This window comes from Camellia sinensis, chromosome 9, assembly GCF_055761805.1.
Source record: "Camellia sinensis isolate YWXY chromosome 9, ASM5576180v1, whole genome shotgun sequence".
Classification (NCBI taxonomy): Eukaryota; Viridiplantae; Streptophyta; class Magnoliopsida; order Ericales; family Theaceae; genus Camellia; species Camellia sinensis.
In genome coordinates, this window is record NC_138969.1 from 55,248,702 (window position 1) to 55,270,744 (window position 22,043).

Sequence of the window (22,043 nt, forward strand, 5' to 3'; positions counted from 1 at the left end):
TCTTGGGAACAAATTTGTATTTTGAAGTATTAGCAACTTGCCAACTTGTTCTTTGTAGTGCAACTTGTGGCTTGGCTTCTAGAATTTGAGCCAACACAAGGTGACATGGCTAAGGCTATAGAATGGGATAGAGAGTGTTTTCAATGGCGCCCTTATGTAATAGATATGAAGAATAAGTTGTTTTCAGGTTTTATAGTGAGAAAGAGAGTGGGTACTAATTGGTTCTGATTTGGATGAAGATTTTGAGTCCTTTGCTAAATGTTTGAGAGTTTGTGAGCTGGTTGGATTCAACTGAATAGAGCAATATTTTCCACATAGCATGGCAATGCAATTTGGAATGGATCATGATCTTCTTGTTTTTGCAGCTCATGTGAATGTAATTCATAAAATTGCTTGAAAAATTACATCAGGCATATTACGGGTGAAGGCCTGTATGTTCCATCACGATTCTTTGAATCCGCTGTAACCACTCGATACTTGTATTGGTGGAAAAAATAGAAAATTAAGCGTGTTGTCGAAATATGAAGTAGATAAAGGGAAAAGTATAATGGTTTGAAAAAGAGACAGTGAAGCCTTTATAGAAAGATGGAAGATTATGATCCTCGTGGCTTTCCTCCTCCTAAATTCACTGGAAAAATGTCAAATATTCCTCCTGAATGCATTGGGAAAATGTCAAATATTCCTTATGGCTTTCCTTCCAAATCCACTGGGAAAATGTCTTATATTCCTTCAGGCTTTCTTACTAAATGCAGTGGGAAAACATCAAATATTCCTTCCGAATGCACTGGGAAAACGTCAGATATTGTTTTCCTCCTAGCTTTCCTCCCAAATCTATTGGGAAAATGTCTGATATTTCTCTTGGCTTTTTTCTTAAATGAATCGAGAAAATGTCAGATATTCCTCCTGGCTTTCTTCCTAAATGCACTGGGAAAATGTTAGATATGCCTCCTGCCTTCCTTTTCAAGCACTCTTTGATAAAAAGTGGGTTTACGTTTGTTAAATTCTATAAATGAAAATATATATAGATGTTTACCATAATTGCATGTTCGTTGGACAAGGTTCTGCATTGTGAATATGATCCCAAAATGAAAACACTTCAATCAGAGATGCCTTGTGTCTTAGTTATCTGTTACCTTTGAAGGTCATAGTGATAACTTCATTCTCTTACCTGAAATCCGTTATTGTTGAACATCTCGAGTACAATTGGTTGTGGTTGCTGTAGTGTTGATAATGGAGACAGATTTCAATGGAAACTCTTCACCAACCCAACCTAACCCAAATGGAGGAAAGTTGCATATGGTGGGATGCAAGCTGGGTTTGATGACAATCACTTTGATGAGTGTTTCCTTGAAGATATGGTTATGAACACCAATGTTGTCAAACTCTGTTTGCATATCACAATAACTATGCATTGTCACTCTTGTGGTCTTAGTTTGGACATCTACACTTGGGTCGACTATTAATGAAAATTCTCTCTTGTTTCTTGATGCAATGCTTCTCGGTTTATGTTTCTTTGTTCTACTCTTAACAACAAAAATGATTTACTTAAATCTACTTCTCAATTATGTTTTCAAATTATCCTTTTTTATAACTGGGTTGTACGTTTTATCCCCTATTTACCACACTCTTACCTGTCTATAAGCTCCGATTCCATTTGGGCTCTAACGGCTTCACGTATCACCTTCCATCTCTTCCTACACGACTACTCTCGATCCACTGTAAAAGGTCCTGGGGCACTAGAACAACCAACCTTGATGAGCAATATCTCTTTAAATGCTTCTGTTTGTGGCCTCTCTTTTGATTGTTTCTCGCCTTCCGTCTAGGCTTCACATTTTTGCTATAATACTGTTCTCCTTGAAAGTTTTTCTCTTTGCTTCGCTGGTAATTATTATGTCAAGAAATACTCATTTCAGTTGCACCTTTCGTTCTCATTGGACTTAATAGCCGCGACATTGATTTTTTCTTATCAGTTGCATTGATTACTTTTTGTGCTGTTGTTGAGTTTGTTAGTTTTTATTACCATGGTGTGTCCTTATTGGATTATAAGGATTCAGGAGTACAAGTTGGTCCGTGGGATGAGTCAAAGCTCTGTTTTAATATAACAGAGTGACAAATGTTCTCTCATTTTCATAAGCTCCCCAAGCTCAGCAATTTAACATAATTGCGTCCTTGTCCTTGGTCACTCTGTTGTTTGAATGAAAGCTTAATAAAATTTGAAAATTAATGAGAAGAATTGGTTTTACCTGTGTTTGTTTCTTTTGTTATGCATTCTTAGACTTTCATATCAACTCCTATAAGATTATTTTTTTTTTTTTGGGTACATCGAAAAAATAAATAAAAAAAAATGACTAGGCCTCGTTACTCCCATCCAGATACAACATATCTGCAACTAACACATGGCGGGTTTCCTCTGGGGGTTCATTAACAATGAGTAGTTCAAGTGGTTGATTAGCTCCAAGTTTAGCTAAGTTATCTGCACAAATGTTGCCTCCTCTACGGACATGTTGGACTGTACACTCGCAGCCCCTTAAGATGATCCTTGAATCTTCCACAATGCCACGGAAAGGGCATTTAGCACCTGGTTCTTCATTTAACAGCTGCACCACTTGTTCTGCATCCATTTCGATGATGACCTTGTTCATTCCTTGCTACAGGATGATCGTGAGCCCTTTATAAATTGCCCAGAGCTCTGCCTCCAAGCTGGTGCTTCTCTCTATTCTGCCATAATAGCCACTAATCCAAGTTCCTTTCTCATCCCGGAACAGCCTGCCGAATCCTCCATTATTGTTCTTACCTTTAAGGCTTTCATCTGTGTTAAGTTTGATTCTCCTTGCAGGTGGACACAACCACAAAGATGAGCTTTTAGGTTGTAAATGAGTAGTAACAGCAGATTCAAAAGCTTTTTTAGTTTCTTTAGTATACTAAAAAATAAGCTTCACAGATGTATGGCAGTTTGGTTGTTTGTTTTCAAAAATCAATTTATTTCTATTTTTCCAAATAATCCATAGAGTAATAGTAAAAAGTTAAGGTTGGGAATGCTCCCCTTTCATATTCAAAGTTAACCAGACTCCAAAAGGGATAACACTCATTCTCAAATACCAATCTTGATAAAAAAATCTATGTCCAAATATTCATGGCATTAGGACACATCCGTAGTAAGTGGTCTAAATCCTCCACAGTTTCATAGCTAGGGCAATTGGGATTGTCACTGTAACCCCTCGTGTGCCTCATTTTATTTGTCAGCACTTTTCCAAGCAGAATAGGCCACATGAAGCTCTTAATCTTTGGAGGAAGCTTGAGTTTCCAAAGCCAAGCCCAATTATTCTCCAAGGATTGAGAGTGCATAATAAGATCATATGCACTAGATGTAGAAAAATCTCCATTAGGAGATTTTCTCCATCTCAGTTTATCCCTTCCACCATTATTTCTAGGAGGCTGAATTTTCAGTATCTCAGAGATAATGGGCATAGGAAAAGTGTTATAGATGTGAGTTAAGTCCCACTCCTCATTATCATCCACAAGGGAGTCCACATGGATGTCCTCCATCTCAATGACTTGCCTAGTGTTGGTAACAGTAGCCTCAAACAAGGCCCTTTCACCACACCACCAGTCTTTCCAAACTCTCACCTGAGAGCCCCAACTAATGGTCCAATGAACCCCTTTAACAAGGAGATTTCTAGTATTCAGGATACCTTTCCAGATATGTGATGATACTCTACTCTTCCTCTTACTGAGGAAGGGTTGATTACCCAGGTATTTATTTCTCAGGACCTCTAACCAGAGACCCTCTTCCTCATTCAATAGTTTCCAGCCAAGCTTGGATAGTAAGGCCAGATTTTGATCCTTAGCCCTTCTAATCCCAAGGCCACCATCATTTTTCTTATGGCACACCTGTTGCCAGTTGACTAAATGCACTTTTTTCCTTTCCAAGGAATCACCCCAGAGAAAGTTACGATTGAGTTTATCAATCTCATCACAAATCTTACGGGGAAGCTTCAAAGTCTGCATGGTATAAGATGGGATGGCATTGGTCACTGATTGAATCAGTGTTGCCCTCCCAGCTACAGATAGCACACTAGTTTTCCACCCAGCAAGCTTTCGTTGCATTCTTTCAAGAATAGAAGTAAAGTGGTGTTTGTTAACTTTGGAGTGAAAAAGGGGGACTCCAAGATACTTACCTAGATTCTGGGTTAAAACAATACCACCTATATGACTCAAGTCTTTAGCCTTCCTCCTATAAACATTTGGGGAGACAAAGAACTTAGATTTGGTGAGATTAACTTTCACCCCAGAGAGCATACTAAATTCATTTAGCACTTCAAGAATGGTTTGATAGTTCACTATATCAGCTTTGGCAAAAAGAATCAAGTCATCAGCAAAAAATAGGTGAGAGATATTAGGGCCTTTCTTAGATAAGGATAAACCCCTCCAGTCCTTAGCCTCCACTCTTTGATTGATCATATTTGAGAGCCTCTCCATACATAATACAAAAAGGTAAGGAGAGAGAGGGTCTCCTTGCCGAAGTCCCTTACTAGGTTCAAATTCTTCAAGCGGTTCTCCATTCCAAAGAATTGATTATGCTTTCTACGAAAGAGTCTTTCACGTGTACTTTCAACACACGACTTTTAGGTGTGGTCAGTAGTGGAGCCAGCAAATTAAATTAAAGAGGACACTTATTAATTACAATTTTAAAAATTTTTACAAAAATATTTTTCATAAATTTTTATGATTAATTTTGAGAAAGATCGAAAAGATAATGTTACTCGTAACTAACTGGTGTATTATGGATAACACAAAAAAAGTCATGTATATAAGTCTGAAAATAAATTATATAATGATAAAATAAGTTTTTCGTACAAAATTTGAGTAAAAATTCAATAAAATGGTGATACCATGTCATCATTGATATGTGATATCACCAATTAATAATAAAGTGACACATGAAGGGTGAACATTACATGTCCAATATAACTAATAATCTAATAAGTTCCATATGATAGTGAGATAGGTTTTGCATGTCAATATAATGACGGATATATCACCGTTGCATTGAAACTTTTTCATACATATGTCTTGACATAATCTTTTTATTTTCAATCAAAACAACCATTATTATTCCCATAATTTAAAAAATATCATTGACATTTTACTGTCTAAATATTATTTTTTATAACTTTTTTATTTGAATTGTTTTCTTCATGAACATATGTATATTAAAAAATTTCAAAATTTCAGGGGACACGTGGCCCCCCTAGTCCCTCTTTAAATCCGCCACTAGGTGTAGTTGTTTGTTGAAGATTATAGGTTGAGATTGGATTTTTACAGGTTTACTTGTAAATTCTGTGTGGAGAGAGAGAGGGAGAGAGTAACAGTTTTTTGGTTTATGGATTTTGTGTTTTGGTCCTTACAGTAACTGCTAGGCAAAGGTAATATTTGGAGAAATTATGTTGCTGTGAATTTTTTTGGAAATGGAAATTGCGTCTCAAAGCTTGATTCAAGTGAGGTGTGTGCTTTATATAGAAGAATTGATATATCTTGGTCCGGGAGCTTTAGATACTGAGATGCTTGTATGAAGTATTCTAGTTACACAAAGCATTGGATGTATGTCTCCTACCTCTACAGTATCTTCTTCCTCAACTCCTAGTTTACTAGCTGATCCTCACACATATCGTAATTTGAATCCAAATTGCCTCTCTCTCTCTCTCTCTCTCTCTCTCTCTCTCTCTTGCGTGCGCACGCATGTGTGTAAGTCCAAATCCCCTCATTTCAATCCTTTAATCCAAAACAACCTTTATACATCCTCGCAGTATTGATGTTTTGCTTTTGTCAAAGCACTGCTGCAAATCAAGGATTTAGCGGCGTTTAAAAAACGCCGCGATAGGTCCTAAAAACGCCGTCAAAACATTTTGTGACGTTTGGCGCCAAACGCCGAAGACGCGGCCGTCGCTATAACTTTATGGCGCTTGAGAAACGTCACTATATGACTATAGGCGGTGTTTTCTAAAAACGCCGCTAAAAGTTCTACAAACATTAGCATGACGTCACCATGCTATTTAGCGACGTTTTAAAACGCCGCCGTTTCTCTTTTTAAAAGAAATCCAGCCTTTGGTGTGATATTTAGTGACCTTTTTAGAAACGCCGCGATAGCCTTGTTTTTTTTTAATTTTTTTTTTTTATGTAATTGAACTAAAAAATCCCTGTAATAAAACTGAAAAATAACACTTATATAAAGTTGCTATGTTTAAAAGCTTTTCTATTACATTAATGTACATAAAAGTAAGTGGTGCAAGACTCCCAACTTAACATTGCCATTCAACCAACATACATATCCACAAGAAATGCCCAAAACCAATTAAAACAAGCATATCATATGAGCTCCACACATACAAATTCTCAATTGAGTGCTGAAAAAAAAAATACAAATCTCTCTCTCTCTCTCTCTCCTGTAGAATATACAAAAGTTTCTCATCCACATCCTGCAAAGAAAATCAGAGCCAGGTTCGAAATTGAAAAACTGTGTCATAGGCATATAGCAGTTTACAAAGCATGAAAATACATTCGAGTGCATCAAATTTCTTACAGGATCGAGGTTTCCCATAAAAAGGTTAGCTCCAACATCCAAGCTCTTTTTATCTTGATACGCCTGGAACCCAAAAACAAGAAGATAAAACTATTGATCAGATTTTAAATCTAGTTCAAACAAAGGCTCTGAAAGTCAAACCATGAAATCATTAATGATGGCTTCTGTGGCAATATCCTAAGCATAAGCATAAAGAAACAGAAAATGATGCATAACAAGGATATAACATTCCCACCTTATTCACTCTTATTGGCTTCCCATAAAGTTTAATCATATTCAGAACTTTTATTGCCTGCATTGTGGATTTAAAAAATAATAGATAAATAAAATTAAAAAAAAGAACTGATCATACAGCTATGAGCAAGTAGGGAAAGCAAAACTCAAGAGAACAGTAAAATAAATGCAAAGAGCATAACTGATGAACAATAAAGAAAGTACAAAGCAATGAAGCATAAATATGACAAAAAATGACCAAACCAAAACAGACTTCAGCTCCAAAATTGCAGTATAACCTTGAAACATAATATTTATCCAACAGAAGGGAGACCAACATGCTGATAAGACATTCAAAGGTGCAAGTAGCAAGATTTTCCTCCGAGAAAAAACAGTACTCTTAACTAAATGATGAAAACAGAACACCAATTACCTCTGGTGCCCAAATTTCTTCATACTTGCAAGCAATTAGCATTGAACTAATGCCGACCAACTGAAGCTCCCTCCTTGGGACAACATTCATTGAAAGGTACCGATCAACTATGTTAATTGTGAGGTAAAGGGTCTCAGGCATTAGTTCAAACATCCTGTGAACCTCTGTCAACCAGTCTATGAGAATTGATCTCATCTTTGAATTGATTTCAGGCTGTGAATCCATGTAATCGTGAACTCGACTCTCACCCTACCATAATAAATTCCCATGATTGAGCAAAACATGTCGATAGATAGAGAAGGTAAAAAGATAGAAAAATAAAGGCCAAAATAGTACCTCTGTTAACTTGTAGAACTTGTAGATGTCCTCAACATACTCCACAACTGCCAATTCATTATCAACATCTGCTGCATCAATGTCTACTAAGTAACAAGGAATAATATACATATACAAATAGAAAAAGTATGTACAGAGGGGAAAGAATTGATGATGAAATTAAAATTGAGAGAAGTCCACACTAACAACCTTACTTCGAGCAGTGAGGATCGAAGTCAAGGTTTTGACCTCATTCCTAGAAGACCCAACTCGCGACTTTCTTGCAATGACAGCAATAGGCTTTTTCAAGTCTGAAAAATGAAAATAGAAGAAATTCATAGATCATTTTGTTTGATGCAATTTTTTGTTGGACCTTTTCTTTAGATTTAATTGCTACTTGCTTAATATGGGCAGACAGCACCAATTAATCCTTTCAATCGAGAGCTCCAAGCCATCAGCATCCCAAGGTGTCCCACTTGGAGGAATGGGGTAAGCACTGGTTCAGTCGTCAAGCATGTCATCTTTGCTAATATATAATAGTACAACACTAATTTTGTGTATATTTTTCATTTCCCTAAACTATCCAAAGAAAATTAAATTATGCATTATTAAAATCCTTTTACTTCTATATTCATTTAAGGGTAAATGTTCAAGTAAACACATTATTCTAAAGAACTCCCTACAACTGCCTAGAGAGAGAGAGAGTTTCCTGTCATCATATATCCACACTCAGCCTTTAGTTGCAAAAAAAAAAATTGACTAGTAGTGTACACTGTACCCACCTCAGTATATGTGATTAGGCATAAACTAAGTCATAATCAAGTGACAAAAGCAATTGGCTGATGACTGCGTAATGTTTTCCCTTTCTATGATCACACTCCACCACCAGATGGTATGTTTATATTTTGGACCCAAAACTACCAGTTCTTTAATACAAATTTAGCTCATGATAGTCTCCAATGCTAACATGGAGGGGGAAAAAATATCCACTCAAAACTATCCTAGGTCTCATAGCTAGCTATATTCAAGGAGATGCTTGAAATACAAGTAGCCAAAATTGGAAAGAATAAACCTTCTTGTTTGGCTTTAGATGTTCATTGCACATAGAATTGGCAGAAAAGATAACTAATCTAATGCATACAATAAACACAGAACAATGCTTAAGATTATGATGTGGACGGCACAGCGCATGCACTTGAAATATAAAATATATACCTGGGCAATCACAAACTCATAGTTGCTCTTAAAGCGCTTCCTTAATTCGCTCTCGGATTTAGCCAGAATATTCTGTGTACTGCCATTACTGATTCCTGATATAAGAGCAATCAAAGCAGTAGTATCAAAATTTATGAGATCAGCTTGACGTTCAAGTCCTTTTGTGGAGCAAATTCAGCATCATTGACATTGACATCCAAGGGGCCTAATTTCATTCTAGAAATGAGAGAGAAGAAAGAGGTAGCCAAGTTGAAAGGAATGCAGTCCTCTCTGGTGGGGGTTACAGCAGCAGCAGCAGCAGTAGCAGACAGGAGCAGGAGTGAATCCTTTAACCCCCCACTTTCTATCTGTGGAATGGAATCCCTATCCCTATCCCTATCCCTATCCCTTGAAAGATCAACCTTCATTTGAAGGACACATGGAGGAGGAGGAGGAGGAGGTGGTGGAGGTGGATATATCCAGTCACCACCACCCTCTAATTCCTCAGAAAGATGGAAATGGAGAAAGTGGAAACCCAAGTCAGACTTGCCCCAGTTTTTGGGACAAACAACCCTTGAAGCTTACCTTACAGAATAATTCAATCAAAATCATGGATTTTATTCAAGATTATTTTCACTGCTTAAAAAAATTCAATCAATTCGAGAATACGCAATAAACATAACAAATGAAAGAAAAGATTATAATACCTGCTTTATTGCTGCCACTGCTTCCAGTGCTTCCACTGTCAAAGTAATGAAGAAATTTGGGCCCAGCATTAAATCAAGTAGAAATGCTCTACAAATTGACTAGGAATGTTAGGCCGGGCAATAAAATTTCAGGAATGTTGGACCCAACATTAAAATTGAGCTATACAAAATGGGATAGTTAAACAGAAATTTCCTCACAATCTACGACATGAATAAATTGTGCCTTTGCACTGTCAAGTGGAAAGCAACAGTATAGATCACAGATTGCTTTCAAAAGGATAACCTAAAAAAGGCATGAAAACCACATAAAAATTAAGTCTTTAGCATCCACAATTGACAACAATTGAAACTAATAATCTCAAAACTTCATGGACAAAATTTGAGAAAATTAAGTATAGCATAACATCTTCATCAAATTAGTAGACACTGACCATTGAATCTAATTGTCATAAAAATATACTAAACATGAATTCTTGAGGTGTTGCAAAACAGAGAGAAATATAGAACAATCTCAAATTCCATAAAAGCAAACCAAACTACGATGATATTCACTAACCTTATGTAGCAAAGCTTCTCTCTGATATCCCTAACAGTCTCAAAGTCAGGAATCTTACTTACCATACCTTCACTAAAGACTCTTATACTCCAATCAAAACAAAAGCAATTACTGTGAAGAACATTAATGGAAAAAAAAAATACAATATATTTGTATAAACATAACAAAAATCTAGATAAAACACTATAAAGAGAACACAAATAAAAGCAAAGTGGTAGTCAAAATCTTTACCTGTTTTGCCCCAAACTACAGGATCAATAAAGGGGCCGATCTTGATAGTTCAACCCATTCCCTCTTATCACTAGTCCAATATCCAGATCTGACAATGTGTGATCAATAAGAGTTTTTAAACTTGGAAATAAAAAAATAAAAACTAATTTCTTTGGATCTAGATCAAGTTTAACAAAAGGAGGTACAACAGATTTCATTAACTAAGCTTTTGCTAAATCAAGTGCAGGAAGAAGTGTGAGCCCATATTTTATTTATCTTAACAATGAAATCTAGAGCACAAGACAAGCATGCACATAAGAACATAGTTTATTAATTGATGACATGTTCTTCAGAGTCAAGAATTATCACATGAACTTCACATATGCCTCTGCACGTCATATCATCCTACAAAACATAAAAATGTTTGGTATCTTCTAGAACAACAAGATTCAACAAAACCACAAAGCCTAAATACCTTAACAATCAAAGATGAACTGCCTTAGCTGTCCTACAAAAGCTTAGTTGGTCTATCACATTTTACATAGTAATTCAATAAAATCTTGTTTACAAGTTTCAAGTGGAGCCCTTTCCAATCTCCATCCATCTGTTCTGCCCCTTTACATGTCATCCACTAGTTTCAAATGAAGATACATAAGTGAAATAAGAAATTCAATAGGCCTAATATGAACTCTAGAAAAGCGATTGCTATAAATGCTTCTTTTTTTTAATTATTTATATATGATCATGTAGACATTAGATTAATAATACTATCATAGCATATGACACCTGGACACCATATAACTGTTCCAACAATTTATTTCAGCTTTCAGCCACTAACATGTGAGAAAATAACACTTACTTTTCTCTTATAAATGAGGAAGTCTCACTAATATGCTATTAGTTCTTTACTTCTTACTTTGTTGGCAAATATTTTCAGAAGACGTGCATTTGATTACAGTCTAAACTAGAAGCAAAAGTTGTGAAGCAAAAGTTGTGAAGCAAATTGATCATTATTTTATCAGTAATCAATAATGAGATTTCTAGATAGCTCAATTGCCTACACTACATCTATATCAGTCTTCATCACTACTGTCAACTGATTAAACCAAACTGGAATTCATAACCCAATAGAGCTCCATAGAACAAAAAAAATATACAACACAAATCTGACTAATAGTAAGTTATATAGAGTTAACCAATTTAGATGAATTGAGACTAGCATTTATTTATATTAGAAAAATACATAGAATGGCAATTACATAGAAGAGAGAATACATATAGAACAGAACCTCTTCAACTGCCTTCTCTCTAAGGCTTCCCCCAATTCTCGATCCTTCTCTGCGCAAACAAAAATCAACAACCAAAGCAACATTGTACTTTAACAAATCAAAAATCGAAAATTTACCTAATAGTGATTTGAGCAGAACAATAAGTAAAACTAGAAACGAAGAAGATAATGATTTAAGCAAAAAGTGGAAACAGAGCATAAAACAAGAGATTCACAGAGCTGAAGAAACATCTAAGAAGAAGAGTTCCAAACAGAGCACAGAAGAACATCTAACCTCTGATCGAAGAAGACGAAGATCACGGATCTGAAGAAGAGTTCCAAATCACGGTGCTCAAAATCGAACTTCAAAATCGCAATCGCTCTGTGCTCAAGAAGAAGAATCACCGAATCGAGAGAGAGAACTTCGTATTGATTCGATCCTCTGCAAAATCAAAACGATTCTCTCTAAAATCATGCAGAAAATTTTGACTACAACCAACTGATTCACTGATTTTTTAGATTACTAGGAATGGCCATTGGTCAATCCATTTCTCATTTTGTCTTCCAGAACTTGAACTTAAAGATAGCTACCAAAACAATTAACAGCACTACGATGAGTTCAAATTTCAGTAATCACTGTCCAGTTCTGTTTGACCACAAACCATACTAAACATCATTACTATCTCAGATTTCTTCTCACAAAGCCACAATGGAAGGGGGGGAAAAGAATATGTGTGGCACAAGCAAGTCCCACTTGTATAATTAATGTGTCTAAACTCTGAAGTTTTGTTATTCCAACTAACCTAATGAAGCACTAATTTTCTTAATTTCATTGCAAGAAAATTCTATCTCCTATATGAACTTCATGTTACTTGATTACTAAACAATTACCATCAATTAGGAAAAAAATCTACACACTTCTGAATATAATAAAGATGTTCATGCATTAGCAGATTTGGCTAAAATGCTAAAATAGGAACAACAACAACACTAATGTATTTAGCAAAGGTTCAGCCAAGTAGCAGAAATTTATACTAAAAACAGTAGTTCTCAATAGAGAGACAAACTTATAATTCAATAAGGAAAAACAAAAAATCAATCCCTCAGCATCTGAAAGGTTTAGACGTATTTAGAGAAGGTAAATCTAACAAAAGTATTCAATGTAGTAGCAAAAATGATGTCAATGACGATATAAAAAATAAAAAAATCCATCAGATGTTCGGTTTTAACTTCTTTCCATTATGTTGTGTTAAGTAATCTTTGTGTCTTTGATTGCTTTTAAGCTTATAACATTCATGGCCCTTAAAATTAGATAAAATGGCCATTCGGTGCTACAAATTAAAGGTTATCATCTGTCACAAGAATCTTATATTCCTCAAATCCAAGAGCAACATTCACATTGTCTACTCTAAGCAGGAGTTTGCTGTCACTACTCGCTACATTATGGCACCTGTACAACAGAGAGAGAGAGAGAGAGTAGCTCACCGATCTGAATCGATTCACCGATCTGAATCGATTTTGAGAGAGAACTTCGAAATGGTTCTGATGAATCACCGATGTAAGATCTTCGAAGCTCTGACTTCGATTTTGAAAGATTTCTGATGAATCACCGATGTAAGATCACCGATCCGAAACGATTTCGATTTTGAGAGAGAGAGAGAGAGAGAGAGAGAGCGAGAGGGCGAGTGAGAGTCAGATTCAAAATAAAGGTGAAACAGGGAGAGGAGATGTAAGATCTTCGAAGCTCTGACTTCGATTTTGAAAGATTTCTGATGAATCACCGATGTAAGATCACCGATCCGAAACGATTTCGATTTTGAGAGAGCGAGAGAGCGAGAGCGAGAGTGAGAGTGAGAGTGAGAGTCAGAGTCAGATTCAAAATAAAGGTGAAACAGGGAGAGGAGCGTGCGGGACAAAACCATTTCAAGGCGTTGATAAACGTCTTCTATTCATGAAACGGCGCCGTTTTGATTAGAGAAAAATGCGACGCTTATGAAACGCCATTAAATATTACAAACAGTAGCGTTTTTAAAAACGCCGTTAAAAATACGCCGCCAAATCTAATATTTCTTGTAGTGAAGGTTAAGTGGGAAAAGAGGCTAGCATGAGTGACTTTCAATTCAACTGTAGTGTTAGCTTCAGAGTTCAGCTGATTGTATTAGAAATATTTTTAGAGGCTTAAAGCTTGCTTGGGTCAAAATCTAGCTAACGGTGTAGTACCTCAAGTACCACATGGGTCTCATTGAAGCTTTTCATGTACTAAGGTTGGGCTAGTCTGAACTAATTTTCATAAATTAGTTCAAACAAGTAGATGTCCTGAAATTATGTGACATAGTGCTGTTTGGTTCTAGAGCTAACTCCATGAGCTATTTGAGTAGTCATTTAATATGAATAAAAAATTTAAGCTCTTAGGTTTGTTTGACAATAGGTTGGTAAATGATGCTTAAAAAATTCTATTTAGTATTCTTCTTGTCACAGAGGCTAGTGTAAATTATACTATGGCGACCAATTTTGTCTCAGGGAACAATTTAATACTACATATTAAAACAATTTGTAACTTAGGGAATTATTGGGGGAAATTGTTAATGGTTTGAACTTAAAGACAAATGTTAAGCAATTTATGTTAAGAAACTGAGAAACACAAGTTCCCCTTTTGTAATTCAGGAATTTCGAAATTATGTAGAAACCAAATGGTAATGTTTTCGTATTGGGAAATAATTTAAGTCTTTTTTAACCATACAGGATAATAGTTGTAGGAGCATCCACAACTATTTCAGACTAAGATCATAATTGTTAGAAATTGATACACCTAATCAGGATTGGGGAGACATGAAAGACAAACAGGAATAATAACAAGAAACGATAAATCAAACATACACGAAGAACATAGAGATTTACGTTGTTCACCCCAAAACTAGGGTTACATCCACGGCTGTTGTTGTTTTCACTATAATAAGAGAATTACAAGATGCAAAAATAGCCGTCTCCCCTCAACTCAACTACAAATACATATAGAAATTAGGACAACATGGTACAAGTGCAGAATTACAAAAGTACCGATCAATTGGTTAGTGATTAGTATTTATCAGTATCCACACTACCCCAACAATAACATGGCCATCTTGCTTGTACTCTAGTCTCTAGCATTAGTTTTAACTCTTTATGACTGCTTTTGAACTTCGTGGTCCTATAGTTTTGCCCATCGAGAAACGGTATAAGAAAAATAGTCAAGAAACACAAACTTGTGGATCATAGGGCGTGTTAGGAAAAATTTCATGATACTGTAGATCAATGTGCAAGCTGGGATGGAACTAGGCTCCCCACTTCCACAATTATTGTTCCATACAAATTACAATCATGTCAATGAAATGTTCAAGATTTCCAATATTAAAGGATATTTTACCATTGAGGTTGTTGTTTGTCATATTAATCCTTTCTATAGATGAGGCATTGATTAATGAGATCATAAGAGGTTTGGTTACTCCCTAGTCTATAATCTGTCTTATAGTATTGTTAGGATTTTGAATGAGAGAAATTTGTTATTAGACTAATTTATGAGAATAATGTATGTTGCATTTTTGTCTCCATCATGGGTAATTTGAGTTGTGTTATGGACTACATAACATGAAGATCTGATCATCCATTGAATAAATTATGTGGGATTTGAGGAACACTTGTGCATGGTTGTTAGTTTTATTCTTTTTATCTTATATTATTGTTAATGAATGAGCTGTCTGCTCGTCTCACTGTTGCAAGTCTATGCTAAATCTTGTTGAAATTGATTTTATGAAGTGTTAGGCTTTAAAGTAATGGATTTCACATTTGAGTGGGATTGAGGAAGACATGTGGCTGTTAGTTCTATTATTTTTATCTTGTATTATTGTTAATTATTGAGGCTTCTATACTGAAATATTATGTTGCTAATGCTCGAATGTTTATCAAGTCTAATCGAACTCATAAGACACTTTTGTTTCCGGTTGATTTAGTACTTTGAATCAATCAAAACATAAAGGGTTAGCCAATATTAGGCTTTCTTAGCTTAGAAATCTTTGGACCAGCAAAAGCTTGTCCCTTTCATGTCGTCCTAGGCTAATTGTAACGTGGTTTTCCATTGATTTCTTCATTAAAAACTTCTTTTTATTAATTCTTTTTGTCAGTCGGCAGGAGATTAATTAATGTTGGTGATAATTACAAATAACACACCAGAAAATACAAATAATAAAATTACAATAACTTATTATTAGGGCTGAGGCGCGGGAAACTCGCTCTCTTTAAGAAGATTCAAGCCCTCTGCGGTTAGGCAAAGCCTCACACCGGTGCAGCAGAAAAACCTTGACTTGTCCCCCCCAGGAAACAACAGCCCGACTAAGTCTTATGGTTCACCAATACTGCACAATTGGTTAAACCCAAAACTTTATCACACACACCCTTTTTATTTGCCTGATAATCTCACTCAAGATATAACAACACAACCAAAACTTCTTCTCTCTTATGTGTCTCTAAAGATAGGACATAAGTTAATATATATAGAAATCAAAAAAGTTCTGGTGGATAAGTTACTGGAGATAAGACCAAGACTTGGTGAAGACGACTTGAAAGACTTGGAAGACATGGACTTGACTTCACTACAACAAAATACATCTTTGGCGACTAAAATTGGCGACTAAAACAAATTTAGTCGCCAAAAGTTTTGGAATTGGCGACTAAAACTTTTTTTTGGTCGCCAAAAGTATAAAATTTAGCTACTAAATTTTTTTAGTCGGGATTTATTGATTATTGGCGACTAAAAGATAATTTAGTTGCTAAAAATACTAGAATTGGAGACAAAAAAAAATTTTAGTCGCCGTATATTGAGTTTTGGCTACTAAAATATTTAGTCGTTGAATGTAAAATTAAAAATTTATTTTTTATCTTTTGGCGACCAAAAGTTTGGTCGCCAAAACATATTTTCAGTGACCAAAAATTAATTTAGTCGCCAAAATATTAGGTATTGGCTACTAAAATATTTAGTCGCCAAATGTAAAATTTTAAAAAAAAGTAAAAGTAATTGGCGACTAAAGTTTTTAGTCGCTAATAGTGTAACATATCAGTAATTGGCGACCATGAGGTATTTTAGTCGTTAATTGTATAAAATGGTATATATATATATTTTGTACCAAACCAAACCCTAATATAATCTGCGCCTCTCTCTCTCTCTCTATTTTCGGCGTCCCTCTCCCTCCCCGTCTACGTTACTCCTCTCCCCTCCCTCTCTCACTGCCGCACTTCTTAGCCTTCGACGAAAACCGGTGCCCCTCCTCCTCCTTCGCCATCGCCATCGCCATCGCCATCGCCATCGCCATCGCCAGTACCGCTGATCTGTTCACGCCGCCGCCTCCTCCTCCTCCGCCGATCTTCACAGATTCGTTTTTTCGTTTCTTTGAGATTTCACATCAGTGGGTTTCTATGGTTTTCGAAGATTGAAAGTTTGGAGCTAAGAAGAAAGTCTAAAAATCAATGGGTCTATTGCTGCTTCTTCTTCTTTTATTAGTCTTTACTGCTTCTTCTGGTGAATGTGAGCTCTTTTCTCTTTCTCCTATTTGCTTCTATTATTTCTTTATTCTTCAGGGTTTGATCCTATTCCATCTGGGTATCTCTCTCTGTACTCTCTTCTCATTGATAGATAGGTACACACACACACAAATGTTTGGTTCTCTGTTGATTATCTCTGTTTTTTTCCCTTTCCCTTGTATGTTTTTTTTTATAAAAAAAATTGGGTTTTTTTGTATCTTTGTTAAAGCCCTGTGCTTGAAGATTTGAATGTTTTTTTTATCTGCTTTGCCATTCTTACTACTTTGGACCTGTATTGAGTGTTTCTGGGACTGTAGAGTAAAGTTTAGAAGAAAGCAAGCTGGGCCATTTTCAAAGTGCATAAACAAAATTTGTATACTGTTTGAAGTCATTGTCCTTGCCATAAACCCTGTTTACACTGATAGTGGGGGGAGAGAAAGAGTCTTATATAATTTTGGGTGAATTACAGTTTGACCCTCTGACTTCCCTTGAATTCACTTGGTTTCAATTACAAAATTTCTTGGGCTTCAACCCGAGTATCAGTGTAGCCCTTCTGTCACACCGCCGCTGATTAAAATTTGATTATGGGAAGTTCAGATATGTTTATTAAGGCTAGCCCAGCAACCTTGTGTTAACATCTTAACTGTCTTCCATGATTGGAAAGCAGGCAATAGAGTGAGTGAAATGGTGCTAATTATTTGAATAATGGGTTATTAAGTTTTTGGATTAATGGAGGTGGGTTTGTGAAAAAAAAGAGGGAGGGTGAGAAATGGGGGCAATTGGTGGGGAAGAGTTGACTAAGTGGGAGGAGATGCAAGGAGTGGTGAGTGGTGGTAGTGAGCAGAAGATTCTTGTATTGGTTAGATTGAGGCCTCTGAGTGAGAAGGAGATTGCGAGGAATGAAGTCTCAGATTGGGAATGCATCAACGAGACTACCATTTTGTTCCGGAACAGCCTTCAAGAGCAGTCCATGTTTCCAACTGCTCATACATTTGGTAAGGAAATGGCCATCTACCTATTTAATTTGTTCTCATTCTGGATTCAAATATTTCTTTGCATTCATGGTGTTTAAGTTTGATCTAGAGCATATCGGGTAGTCAAGTATAAAAAAAAAATTCACTCTACCTGTTAGAAAATATTTAGTGACTTGGGTTAGGACATTTAGGTACTATATGATGGCATGTGTATTCATAATTTACTTACAAATTTTGGAAATAGATGTTTCTGTTACAATTTGAGAATTTCATAGGATTTCTATTTGAAGATGTACATTTTTTTTCTTCTTATTTTTATTTAACCTTCTTAAATTGTTGTTTTATGTTGGTTAGATGGCGTATTTAGTGGTGACTGCTCGACTAGGCAGGTTTATGAGCAAGGAACCAAGGAAATTGCTCTTTCAGTGGGTAGTGGTGTTAGTATAATTTCATGTTCTGGTTTCTTCTTGTCATAATCTTACTGATTGTTTGAATGAAGTGAAAGTTTTTCACCTCTACAATTTTTCCTTTCACCAAGTATTTTTGCATATGGGCAAACAAGCAGTGGAAAGACATATACCATGATTGGAATAACAGAGTACACAGTCGCAGGCATTTATGACTATATACATAGGGTAACAAATAAAATGTTTATTTGGTGTCGTTTTCTGTTTCATTTTTATATTCCATTATGTTCTTTGTTCTTAAACATTTATAACTGTAATATTGTTTCTTTTTCCGCCCTCTACGATCTCCAGCATGAAGATAGAGCATTTGTTTTGAAGTTTTTTGCTATGGAAATCTACAACGAAGTTGTAAGAGATCTCCTTAGCGCGGATAGTCTTCCACTCAGGGTCGTAGATGATCCAGAGGTAAATGTCTATTTATTTATTTATTCAGTTTCATCCACTTAATATATACTTATATATACACATTACTTGTGTCATGTGATGTGAAATTGGTCTGTGCCAATTCTACACACAAATAATTGTTCTCATATCGCAGGCATCACATAAAAATGGGTCCCCTTCTTGGTGTTTCAACTATGAAACAGCTGGACTTTCTCTTGATGACAATTCCATGGTGCTATAAAATCTCAACAGAAACTTACCTCATCTCCATCTCCTTGGTAGACCAAGTACGAATCAAGATTCTTTATGAAGAAATTTATAAAGTTAAATTGTAAAGTAAATTTTATATTGGTTCACCTAGATAGAATAACAATGTGTACCATAAATCATATTGATTAAAAGAATCCCAAATTGAAAAGGGATATTACATATCAGTGGTCTTTTTGAAAAGTACTTACATATTTATTTAGAAGTTGATAGTTTAATGTTTTAATATGTATAAAGTTTTTCATTAATATGTAAATATTTTTTCAAAAGTCGGTTTGATTTGATATTTTTTCAATTAATACCCCCTTTCCCTTGCACTTTGATTGCGTAGTATAAAAATCATCTCAGCACTTACTTTACAGTTAATTCTACAAAAGTTCAGAAGATTTAGAAAGTGACAACATTTAAAATCCTTCTTATTTTATATATAAAATAAAAGAATGTTCTTTTCTTCCCTCCTATGACTAACCTCTCTTCACTCCTCTCCCAAAATGGTAAAACAAGGCTAGTGCCAGAACAGACATCAAAGTTCAACTGGGGGCATGGTCATGGGATGCAGTTTCAGGCGAAGAGTTTCGAGTGGGTGCAGGACTAGCAGAGCCCTACCCCATCACCTGGCCACGAGCTTGTTGTCATCCATGGCCATGAAGAGGTACATAACAGACATTAACAAAACGTACATGATACGTCACAAAGGTACTACTAACAAAACTCATCAGTCATACTGTTGTTGTTGTTGTTGTTGCTGCACCAATATGATTAGCACAACTTACTACACAAACCAACACATCCATCAACTTACCAAAAAATATTACAAACAGAAATCCTTCACGAAAAGTGTATATATTGCAATGCTGGCAATACTGTATTCTGTGTGTTATGAGGCAACATGCCAATACTGCATTTTTGAGTTCTATGACTTATCTACATAATTTTGACAAACACATTATTTTTATTATATAAAGCATTATATTACCTTCTAATTATCTGTGAGCAAACATTCAAACTAAAAAAGTCTTTTTTTAAAAAATACTACATTTTTTCTTAATTATTTATTTCCATTAAACACATTCCAACATTGAATACAATACAATTATCATACACTAATAATAAAAATAATAGCAATAATGATAATATAATTATAATAATTAATGTTTTCTTGCTGTCTGAAACTCGTCCCTTTGTTCTGACATTATGAAGGTTCCTTGACCTTAGCAATGTACTAATTGGAACATCCCAATTCTATTATAAATATATAAATAATAAAAAAAATTAAAATATATATAGGGAGATAAGCCCAACACATTTTTGTAATGTAACTAGTTGCTCTAAAAGCTTAACCTATTTGGAAATAAGCCCAACACATTTTTAAGCTCTCACACCCTCCCTTTATTTGTGACCCCCTATCCAACATGAAGATACAAATTGACACAAGCTAAACTGACACACTGACAAACATATTATAAGGTACAAACAAATATGTGTACATAAATGCTCTCCAGTTTTTATGGTTGCATAGAGACTAGCAAAAAAATGAGGTTTACTTGTTTTTAGGCACACAAATGCTCTCCAGTTTTTATGTGTGTACATATTTTCTGAAGAAAAATGTCATGCATATTCCTTAGCTTAAATTTGGTCATTGTTAGTGCGGAACATTTGAGGAAAATCATAACTATCGGTTCATTTGAGCTGTAGAATACCAAGTTCTTATTTCAGTTAGTCACTTTCACTTCAAAGTGGGTATTAATTTTTGGAATATTATTTTAGTGAATGCCATATTATAAAGTGGGTGAAAACTGTAATTTTATGTGAATCTCACTATTTTGTGAATTTTTTTAACAGCCTAAGACTGAAGAGGTTAAGAAGGAACTCGCAGCTACTAGTGCAGATTCTCAGGCCCAGAAAATTGTTGTGCAGGAAGCTCCAGAATTGCAGAGTTGCTCTGTTTGGTATATGCTTGTTAGGAAATTGGTTTTGGCATGGAGTTTGGATTGTTGTTGATGTCATGTATGCAGCTACTAATGCTGATTCTCAGGCCTTCAGCGGGTGTTGATGTTTGGATTGATGTTAGGATTGTTGTTGTGCTAATTCTCAGGCCTTCAGCTGCAATTTTGCCTTGCTGCTGTTTGTTTTGTTCTTTTGTCTTTTGTTCAGTTTTGGAGTTCGGGTGTTTGATTGGCTCCTCGCCAAACTTGAGTTTATTGCAGGAAGCTTCCCCCCCCCCCCCCCCGCGGCGGGATTTGTTGTTGTTTTGTTGATTGTATATTGCTTTATCATCAATATATTTTCATTTTGCTAATAAAAAAAAAAAGTTATTCTCTTTTTTGGATGGTTGTAAGTGAAATGCGTGTTGTGGAATGGGTGATAATATTTATGTATTGTTTTGTTTGTATATCTCTTACAGGTTGCGTGGGATACATACAGGTTGTGGACAAATTAATTAAAATAAAAAAAAATATAAAATGATATTTTTGGCTACTAAACAATTTGTAGCCAAAAATGAAGTTAAATACTTTTAGTGACTAAATAGGTAGTAGCTAAAAAAAGAATTAAATGGAAACAAACCTTTTGGTGACTAAACATTTAGTAGCCATTTAAAAAAGACTTTAGGCGACTAATAATTTAGTAGCGAAAAAAAAAAAGTTTTGGCGACAAAAATTTTAGTAACTGAAAATGTGATGTTAAATTTAATTGTAAGCTTTTGGCGACTAAAAAATTAGTCGCCAATTTACCCTTTCAGCGACAAAAGTTTTTTTTGTCGCCAATAGTTTTTACTTTTGGCGACTACTTGTTTAGTAGCCAATTTAAGACTTTTGGCGACTAAATTTTTTTTGGTCGCCAATACCTTCACCGACCGTCTTTTAACGACCAAGTTGGCGACCAAACTATTTAGTCGGGAAAACCTTTTGGCGACTACAAATAGGAC

At 35.4% G+C, this 22,043-nt stretch overlaps 1 protein-coding gene, 1 long non-coding RNA gene and 1 pseudogene across 12 annotated transcripts; 2 read left to right on the forward strand and 1 right to left on the reverse strand.

Annotated features, from left to right (window-relative positions):
• Nucleotides 1–1,230: 1,230 nt before the first annotated feature.
• LOC114309808 (phosphatidylinositol N-acetylglucosaminyltransferase subunit C pseudogene) lies at nt 1,231–2,110 on the forward strand (annotated as a pseudogene).
• A 7,802-nt stretch (nt 2,111–9,912) lies between these two features.
• Nucleotides 9,913–11,917, reverse strand: LOC114305275 (uncharacterized). Its single transcript, XR_014339685.1, has 3 exons — nt 11,771–11,917; nt 11,498–11,546; nt 9,913–10,317 (listed from the first exon to the last, which is right to left on the reverse strand). It is a non-coding gene; the product is annotated as an uncharacterized LOC114305275 (long non-coding RNA).
• A 4,715-nt stretch (nt 11,918–16,632) lies between these two features.
• Nucleotides 16,633–21,250, forward strand: LOC114317104 (kinesin-like protein KIN-7C). 11 transcript variants are annotated; one of them, XR_014339690.1, is made up of 6 exons: nt 16,633–17,029; nt 18,354–18,634; nt 18,758–18,871; nt 19,005–19,137; nt 19,622–19,813; nt 20,960–21,250. XR_014339690.1 is itself a non-coding variant. In XM_082886824.1 (5 exons), the coding sequence occupies exons 3-5, from the start codon at nt 18,861–18,863 to the stop codon at nt 21,116–21,118; spliced, it is 303 nt and encodes a 100-aa protein (XP_082742950.1). In that variant the 5' UTR covers nt 16,645–18,020; nt 18,354–18,634; nt 18,758–18,860; the 3' UTR covers nt 21,119–21,250. The 11 variants fall into 10 exon arrangements, 3 of the variants coding, with proteins under 3 accessions (XP_082742950.1, XP_082742951.1, XP_082742949.1); XR_014339686.1 differs by having other exon boundaries at nt 16,645–18,020; XR_014339687.1 differs by having other exon boundaries at nt 16,645–18,020; nt 19,622–19,769.
• Nucleotides 21,251–22,043: the final 793 nt, after the last annotated feature.